Raw genomic sequence first — 9257 nt, 5'->3', positions numbered from 1 at the left:
CCTTCCTTCCTTCCTTCCTTCCTTCCTTCCTTCCTTCCTTCCTCCCTCCCTCCCTTCCTTCCTTCCTTCCTCCCTTCCTTCCTTCCTTCCTTCCTTCCTTCCTTCCTTCCTTCCTTCCTCCCTCCCTCCCTTCCTTCCTTCCTTCCTTCCTTCCTTCCTCCTTCCTTCCTTCCTTCCTTCCCCTTCCTTCCTTCCTTCCTTCCTTCCTTCCTTCCTTCCTTCCTTCCTTCCTTCCTCCCTCCCTCCCTTCCTTCCTTCCTTCCTTCCTTCCTTCCTTCCTTCCTTCCTTCCTTCCTTCCTTCCTTCCTCCCTCCCTTCCTTCCTTCCTTCCTTCCTTCCTTCCTTCCTTCCTTCCTTCTTTCCTTCCTTCCTCCCTCCCTCCCTCCCTCCCTCCCTCTTTTCTTTCCTCCCTCCCTCCTTCCCTCCCTCTTTTGCTCGCTCCCTCCCCCCCTCCCTCTTTTCCTCCTTTCCTTCCTCCTTTCCCCTTTTCCTCCTCCTTCCCTTTCCCCGTTAGGAGAGGCGGGCCGGGGGGGGGGGGGGGGGTGTGTGTGTGTGTCAGGGGAGCCCCTCTCCCCGGCAGCGGTACGAGGGGTTTGCCGCTGCCCCCCGGACAATCGCCCTTTCCCGTTTCAGACAATGCATTTCCATTCCCGTCGTGTGCCTTTGTCCATTTGCAGAAAGAAAAGAGGGCTGAGTGACAGCTCCTGTTAGCCTGCATGAACAGAGACCAATAAACCCTCCCAAAACCCGGACTTTAGGAAGGGAAAAAAAAAAAAAAAAAAAAAAAGAGAGAGAGGAAAGGGAGAGAGGGAGAGAGCCACATGCCTATTTGCCTGCGGCTTATTATTAAGACACCTTCGCAGCTTAAACGCTTAAAAGCAACCCAAATTAAATGGCAATTAAAAGCAAGTTACACCCTCTCCTATCTCCAGGCTTATCATTTGTGGAAGCTAGCCATCAGCAGAGCCACCCCGCCGGGAAATGCCATTTGGGCTGGCATCTTCTCGGAGGGTGGGTGACTCCCCCCCCCCCCCGCCTCTTCCCCCCCCCCCTCCCAAAAGCTCGCCTGGCAGCGGGCGGCCCCCCCGGGCGCTCCCCGCGCCCAGCCCGCTGTCACTTCGGGGGCTGGAGAGCCACTACCTGGGGACAGAGGCAGAGGGACAGGGGGGAGCTGAGCAGGCAGAGAGGACTTATTCCCCGAGTGGCAACTCCTCGGACCCGTGTCACTAAATAAATAAATAACGGACCCCTCCAGCTTTGCAACCCAGGGCTACGCAGCCTCCGTGCGTTTCCATCACTAAAATATATCGGCACTTGGAAATGTCGAAAGGAAAACAGCTATCAGTGGTCTTCAGCTCATACGTTCCCTTCCCTCGTTTTCTTTCTCCTATATAGACAGATGTAATTCCGTAGATCTATATGTATTTTATGTATAATTCCATATAATATGTCACTGCAGTGATACTTTGTGGTCTCACCCTAGTTTTATGTTTGAAAATGCTATTTAAAGAAGCCTGTAAGATAGCATATTAGGAAGCTTTAAAAGCAGGTTGAAGTGTGGGGTGGACTTAAATTCGATGTAAATGCAAGGGTAAAAAAAAAAAAAAAAAAAAAAAAAAAAACAAAACAAAACAAACCACATAGTTTTCATTTAGAAAAAAAAAAAAAAAAAAAAAAAAAAAGAAATTACAGTTAAACAGACACACATACAAATGTGCAATCTTAGATTCTGGTCAGTATTTAAAAGCAGTATAATCAACAGGAAGGAGCACTTACCTATTGAAAAGGATGGTTTAATAATATATATTAATATCTATTAGCTTTATGTCTTCCCAATAAAATGTACACAAAATACCCCCTTCGATCAGATTAGCTCCCATATTAGCCTGGGTAAGAAAAAGCATTCTAAAGAGTGGAGGAAAAAATGTATAAAAATGTTGAAAGAACCTACAGTTCCTTATTAGGCGAAGATACAATATTTATTCCTTGTCTCCTGGGATGAAGCTCCTCTATCTATTGTCCTCCCAGTTCTCAGTGCTGATGCTTAATTTTCAAAACTTCTATATTACCAAGGGACCTACGACATCAGCCAAAGAAATACCCAGCAAGTACAAAATCTGATCCAGGGAGCAGCTTTTGTGCAGAGGGAAAATTTTGTTCCTACAGGTTTTTAAGGAGGTGCATGGAAAAGCGAGAGATCTGATCTATGCAGATCCATTGCAAATTCTCTCTGTCTGTAGAGATTTTTTTCTAAAAAAAATTGGGGAAATACATGAACTTTGGATTTTTCAAATTTTTCCTTCTTTTTTTTTTTTTTTTTTTTTTTTTTTAAATTTGGAGAGGGGAATTTTATCCAGAGTTTTTTTTCTCTTTTTTTTTTTTTCGGAGAACCAAAAAATGTCAACTACCTTTCCAGGTCTCGTCCACGATGCAGAGGTATTTTGTGTGTGTGAGAGTGTGTGTGTGTGTGTGTGCGCGCGTGTGTGGATGTGTGTGTGCGTGTGTGTGCATATGTGTGTGTGTATGTGCCTGTGTGGTTGTTTCCATTTTTTTTTAAATCCATATTGGACCGTTACATTTAATTATAATCCGGCTTCAGAGATAACTTAAAGAAGTATAGAGAGAAAATTCGTTATGACATCTGTCGCCAGAAAGGGCAACTCATTACCACGTTAAAACCGTTGCCAGAACGAAAATCAGAATAATACCCCTAATAATATAATGAAGTGGAGAGAAATCACCACCAGCTCGCCAGGAATGGGGAGTTCTCACTAAAAAGCAGGACTCCCCTTTTCTTTCGAAACGCAGGAAAAGGAGGGGAGGGGGGGAATTTTGGATCTGATTCGTTATTTTAAAAAGAAAGAAAAATAGGGGTTCAAAAAAAAAAAAAAAGAAGGGAAGGAAGGAAGAAAGGAAGGCAAGCAGGCGGCAAAGCTTTCTCAATGTGTAACGCTGTAACATAGGGACGGGACTTGTGTGTATTCGCGGTAGTTTCCTCTGTTTGATGACTTTTTTTTTGTGTCAGCCCCAGATATTACAGCTGTGATCAGGAGGTGGATGGATAGATGGATGGATGGACAGATAGATAGTTAGTTTTTATTTCAGTGCGTGGATTCCTTTCACTTGACGGTATTAAGGGCAGGCTGGGCTGTTTATGATTTTTTTGAACAGACCTTTATGGCACCAGCCCAAGGTAGGAAAGGATCTTTTGTTGCTGGGGTTGCCGCTCGCAGGCTTAGACGGTTCTGCAGGGGGAGAAGCTATGCAGGACAGCGTGCTTGGAAGAACCGCACCCGGGGTTTTCCATGACAAACCTCCAGTTTTGGGGTCTTCTTTTCACTTCTTCCTTTCAGATACGTCATGACGGATCAAACAGTTACCGTTTGATGCAGCTTGGATGCCTGGAGTCTGTGGCCAACTCGACCGTCGCCTATTCCTCCTCATCTCCTCTCACTTACTCTACCACGGGCACCGAGTTCGCCTCCCCGTACTTCTCCACTAACCACCAGTACACCCCACTGCACCACCAGTCCTTCCACTACGAGTTCCAACACAGCCACCCGGCAGTCAACCCCGACGCTTACTCCTTGAACTCTCTCCATCACTCCCAGCAATACTACCAGCAGATCCACCATGGGGAACCCACTGATTTTATCAACCTGCACAATGCGCGGGCGCTCAAGTCCTCTTGCTTGGACGAGCAGAGGAGAGAGCTGGGGTGCTTAGATGCTTACCGCCGCCACGACCTGTCTCTTATGAGCCATGGATCCCAATATGGGATGCATCCAGATCAAAGACTCCTGCCAGGACCAAGCCTCGGGCTTGCAGCCTCGGGAGCAGACGATTTGCAGGTAAATAGCATGCGATTTCCTTTCGAGGCACCTTCTTCTCCCCTCCCCCTGCCCTGGTCCCCCCCGCACCCTCCCCATTTTCCTCTGCTCAGAATAGCTCATACAAAGGAGAGAAGATTCATCCAAAATCCGATCCGGAGCCCGTCCCCTCCAGAATAGTAGCAACAAAAAATGGGGGGGGGGGGGAGTGGGGAGGGGGGGGTGTCGGGGGGGAGGGGGGGGTGAGGGGGAGAAGCAAGTGCTCTTCCTTGCCCAAACAACAACAAAAAAAACCCCCAAACTCGCGCCTGACTTCCCCGCGTGGGTTGTGTCTCTGTGGTAGCTGAGACAGTGGGATTCATCCGGAGATCTCGGGGTGCCTGTGCGGGTCCGCCTGTGCGTGTACCAGCCCTCACCAAAGTCACACAGAAACCAAACCCAACCCATCTTCTTGCCTTTCCTAAACTTTTCCTTTCTTTCGGCAAACGGAACCGTTGGAAAAACTCGCACCGGCAGAGCAGGGAAATGTGTTAAGGAAGGGATGGAGTAGAAAAAGAGAAAAGAGGCAGGGCAGGAAATAAATCTGCTTTCCGACATACATACAAAGACAAACCTTCCGTTGAACTCCGAGGCATGAGGGCAGGGAAGAACTAAACGGGAGCAAACGTCTGTCAGAAATATTCAGTATGACAAAAATCCCTCTCAATATCCGATCTAGATGTTAACAGAGAGAGAGATAGAAGCGGAAAAGCGGAATTCATCTATCTATGTGTCTAATCATTCATCTGTTCCCCCCCTAATCGGCATCTGGACCCATCCAAAGAATTCTATTTCTGTGTATCAAAACCTCAGCTTCATCCTCTCAGAAATCCTTTTCCCCGCACTAAAACTTCACCTCCGGTAAATTGAGCTGGTTGCTTAAAGGAAATTGGTTTCCAAAATTGCAAACAACGCCCTCCTGTATCTAACACCCATTTCGAAAAGTCCCCCAAATCCAAAGCAAACCTTCCTTCTCCCGACGAGCGGAGAAACTAAGGGCTTCCCGATCCGCTGGGAGAGAGACAAAACCGTATTTACTGTACTTACTTTTCCCCCAAATCTCGCTCCCAGTCATACAAAGCTCGCTATGTTGGTCTTTCCAAAAAGACGTAGCGGTCAAAGGCTCGGGAAACAAACAAACAAACAAAAAAACCCCAAAAACAAAACCAAAAAAACCAACAACCCGAAGTTTGTAAAACTAAGAAGGTTTTATTTACTTCCCTTAAAAACAAAACAAAACAAAACCCCCTCAAACATCTATTTATATCGGAGAAAAGAAATCTTGTTTTTCTTTTTTTTCTTTTCTTTTAAGGTAGAAAATAATCCACAAGCCAACAACAAAGGTTGTTATCTTTTGTATCTGTGAGGAGGAAACCCTAACTATTTAAACCTATCTTTCGCCATTAAAATTCACTATATAATTTTATCCTCTCTGGCCATTTTTTGTTTACATTTTTCACAAGGATCTCCTTATGTTACCCCCCTCAAAAAAAAAAAAAAAAAAAAAATCTGCCATTCACTGCTCAGCCCAACTAAAACCTATTTACTCCTTTTTATAACCACGTCTGCTGCTGATTTTTTTGTATCTGTACAAATTTTTTTTCTTTGGCAGGCACAAAGCCTTGTATTTTTCAAAAGAGGGGATTAGGAACGTTTGCAAGACAGCAGACAATGCCTAAGTCCCGGGCAAAAAAGCACCATAGTTTATCCAATTTTCGACTTAGTGCCATTCAACTGGTCATTTATGCAATGTCATCCGACCAAACAACATGTTTCCCTTTAAAAAAAAAAAAAAAAAAAAAAAAAAGAGAGACAGAGAGAGATTGGTTAAGCTACTAGAGGCACATTTTTTTTTATTATTTATTTAAAGAAGAAAAAAATCTACAGCTTTTCTTTGGAAAATATTATTTTTTCGATCACGCTTTATTTGAAAGTAAAAGACTTAACGTCTTTGTACCTAATCTTTTCTTGATTTTTCCTCCTCCCTCTTTTCCCGAACAGAAGAGGGAGTGTACTGAGGTATCGAAAAGCCTGAGCGGTGAGAAGTTGAAAATATTAATATCTGTCGTTATGATTTAGATCATTCAGAACAAACTTGGGCTCTTGCGAATATCACCTTGAGCTTAGGGAGAAGCGTTTTGGTGGCGAACAGAATCAGGGCTGTACACAAATACTTTTAACGCAAAAATTGTGGTCTAACCAGTCTTCCCCTTTCTCCTTGGTCTTTCTTTTTAAAACGTTCATCAGCATATGCCTCATTTCAAATGCAACAAATGTAAATATACTTTTCCCTGCACAGAATTTTAAGTGAATGTCCAATAGTTTCGAGGGCGGTTTAAGTCAGCCTAACAGATGCAAACAGTCTTGGAGCTGGAGTGGCATCTTTCAGTGCCCTAAAAAGATTTTCCATGGGCAACAAAGAAAACTGTCACACCTTTTCCCATCACCGCTTTAATTTATGCTCAGTCGCCAAGTTTTTTTCATATTGATTTCATAATCACTTTAAGGCAGAACACTTAAAATAAAAAAGAGCCTTGAAAAGGAAGGTCTTACAGGGCCAGCGCCAATATGGTGAAAGTGGGGGAGAGAGCCAGGACTGTAAAGGTTGTTTTGTAAAGTGGGGTTTTTATTATGCACCGACTCTCTCCGCATTTACTTAACTCTTCACGGGCTGTTGAGTAGGTTAACACCCTTAAAGGCCTCTTTCATGTCCAATACCTCGTTTGTTTGTAGAGGAAAATGCGTCTTTAACACATTTCCACTGGGCAAAGATTTAGGTTTGGTTTGTTGTGTTTTTTTAACCCCAACATAAGGAAAAACCCAAAGAAAACCCAACCCTTTCAAGTCTTTTATCATTCCAATAAAAATATTTATTAAGGAGGGCGAAGATCCCCAAATAATCAGCCTTGTAACAGAAGAATAAAGAAGTGAGATCCCTTCGGATGTGCACCAGAAGCCCTAGGCAGGTTTTTGGATGGTTCTTCACCCCAGACTCACACATGGGTGCCTCTGTGAGTGTGTGCACACAGATGCATATTCATCCCCACCTATGTGCGGACTCACGCATTGTTACAACAGCCTTACGACTCTGTGTAGCCGGCAAAGCCCAATAGGTCGTCTGTTGTTTGTGCTCTTTGTCTACTTCTGTGCGCACTTTGTTAGTGGGTCACGAAACATATGTATTAATTTAGATGTGTGTTTACATATAAATAATACAGTTAAACATACAGAAATACTATCTAAAAGTGTGTTTTTACCTTTGTGCATGCAACTGTAGAGCGGGAACACACTTCTCTCAAGTACTTGTTTGTCTCTATCCTGCCACATAACTGCCGATCTAAGTCCCCAGTTCAGGAAAAACTCGTACTTAAATGTGATCATTATTTAAAAGAGATAATTATTCTGCATTTGATGGGGTCGGGGCAGACTGCAGGATGGCGGTGGGATTTCGCCAAAGCACTTCAGTTCGATGAGAGCAACTGTGTTTTTCCAGTTCACCTTAACTAATTGTTCCCGGACGAGTCGTGTAACAAAGCAAAAGCTGTGTGATCTCTCTGTGGGTTTCTTTATCTGATTTCTTTCTTTCCTTTCTTTCCTTTTTTGTCCCCTCATTATTTAAGAGCTCAGTGGAGGCCCAGTGTGGACTTGTACTGAACGGGCAAGGAGGTGTGATAAGAAGAGGTAAGAGGTTACAAATACCTGCGTCTCTCACTTTTTGTAAACATAACTCCCTCTCCATTTCTCTCTTTCCTTCCCCCACTGTTTAGCGTAGTTTGGATTTGCTGCCGAAATAGTGATAATTTGACATTTAGCAGAAGTGTGTCCAAACCAGCTTAGAGCCCTTCACATTTCACAGTCCATTTGCGCTTTACAAATGATCGGTAGCTCCCGGATACTCCCGCTGAATCCAGAGCTTTCTTAACCCCTTTTATCATTCCCCGTTTAACCGAGTTGATTCCTGATAGTTTGAGAAACGTGTTCCCTGGCGCCGGGCTGTTACATCGGCAGTTTGATCTCGTGTGGAGAAAGGAAGGAGCTTTTTTGGAAATGTGGTTTCAGTAGCGCTACAGACCGGTGTGAGGCTCGCTTTTGAGTGTCACTTCATTTGATAACCATCTGTCAATGCAAATATCTAACGTCAAAGTTAGAGGAAAGATTTGAAACTCTTGTTAAATGCGCATTTCTTCAGCATTTGTGAAATCTAGTGTTCTGGGGAGTTTGCTATTACCGTCATTTACTCTGAAGAGAAAGTAGTTTAAAGGCCTAACGTAGGAACACAATTCTTACAAGCCTAAGCGCATACTTTCATCCACAGTACAAAACGAATGACGCAGTCGGAGAGAGGACACTTCGCGCCTCAGCCTCTTAGAATGCGCATTTCTTGTCCCACTATCGCCTTCCCTTACCCATTATCCTCACCACGAGAAATGGATGTTTAGGAACTATTTTAGGCGGCGCGACACTGTCGTGACAGAGCGCCGATTTCAACCACCACCTTCCCGGGCAAACTACAGGCTGAAAACAGCAGCCACGCGAGACTGTGGCGAGTGGGGATGGCGAGTAGGCGCCCAGGCGGTTATCCCCGCAGGGGGTGGTGGGTTGTTGGGTTTTGTGGGGGGTTTTTTTGGGTGCCCTCTCCTGTTTTTTTCTCCCGGATTTCCGCGACCCCGCGGGGCGGGCGGCGGGGCCGGGGCGGTGGTGCTGAAGGGACAGCTCCGCGCCGGCCCCGCCCCGCCGCGCCGCGCCGCGCGGCCCCGGGGGGGGACACGCGGACACACACACGTGGGGACGGACACACGGACACGGACACACACGGACACACTTCAGACGTGCCCCCCCCACATACACACACACTGCCCCGGGCAGCGCTGGCGGGACGCTGTGGGGAGGGCTGGGAGCGCGGCGGGCGGGAGAAGGGGTGCCCGAGGGGTGCCTGCGCCCGCCACCGTCCTGCTCTGCCGGGTTTCTGCGGGATCTGGTTGTTCCCCAGGCACAGGGGGAAATGCTTTCGGGTTTGATCCCAGAGCTGACCTCCCAGAAGCTGAAAGAGGGCAAGACAGAGTCCCCCATCAGCGGGGGTCTGTGCCTGTAGTGTTTGACTGCGGTTCTCACTTCCCAGCTGAAAGGCGGCTCAAAGCTCAGCTCAGCTCAACTCCAGTCTATTCAGCTCTCCAGCTCCTGTTAAGGAGATTCCAATTACCTGTGCAGATGATTGTAGTCAAGCCTCTCTCTTCCTCTCTCTCTCTCTCTCTCTCTTCTTTTTTAAAGCGATCAAATTATTCAAGGATTTAAAGATTGATAGTAAAGGAAATCCAGCATGAAAATGCAAGGTTTTCTCTACCCTGATCTAAGTGCTGAACTACTACTGCACTGCTATCTATCTCTTGG

The 9257-nt window shown here is 45.8% G+C and overlaps 1 protein-coding gene across 2 annotated transcripts in view; it reads left to right on the top strand.

Moving 5' to 3' along the window:
* Window positions 1–2355: 2355 nt before the first annotated feature.
* TFAP2D (transcription factor AP-2 delta) overlaps window positions 2356–9257 on the top strand; it is a 50879-nt gene continuing 43977 nt past the window's right edge. Inside the window, exons 1-3 of one of the 2 annotated variants that reach the window (XM_074921592.1) lie at window positions 2356–2436; window positions 3354–3851; window positions 7490–7550. In XM_074921592.1, the coding sequence (XP_074777693.1) occupies window positions 2398–2436; window positions 3354–3851; window positions 7490–7550 (598 nt within the window). In that variant the 5' untranslated portion in view covers window positions 2356–2397. Of the gene's footprint in view, window positions 2437–2938; window positions 3852–7489; window positions 7551–9257 lie in introns of those variants that run through there. The other variant, XM_074921582.1, reaches the window with a different exon arrangement.

This window comes from Athene noctua, chromosome 1 (genome assembly GCF_965140245.1).
Source record: "Athene noctua chromosome 1, bAthNoc1.hap1.1, whole genome shotgun sequence".
Classification (NCBI taxonomy): Eukaryota; Metazoa; Chordata; class Aves; order Strigiformes; family Strigidae; genus Athene; species Athene noctua.
The sequence above is the reverse complement of the archived record's forward strand: the minus strand, read 5'-3'. Positions and strand labels throughout refer to the sequence as shown.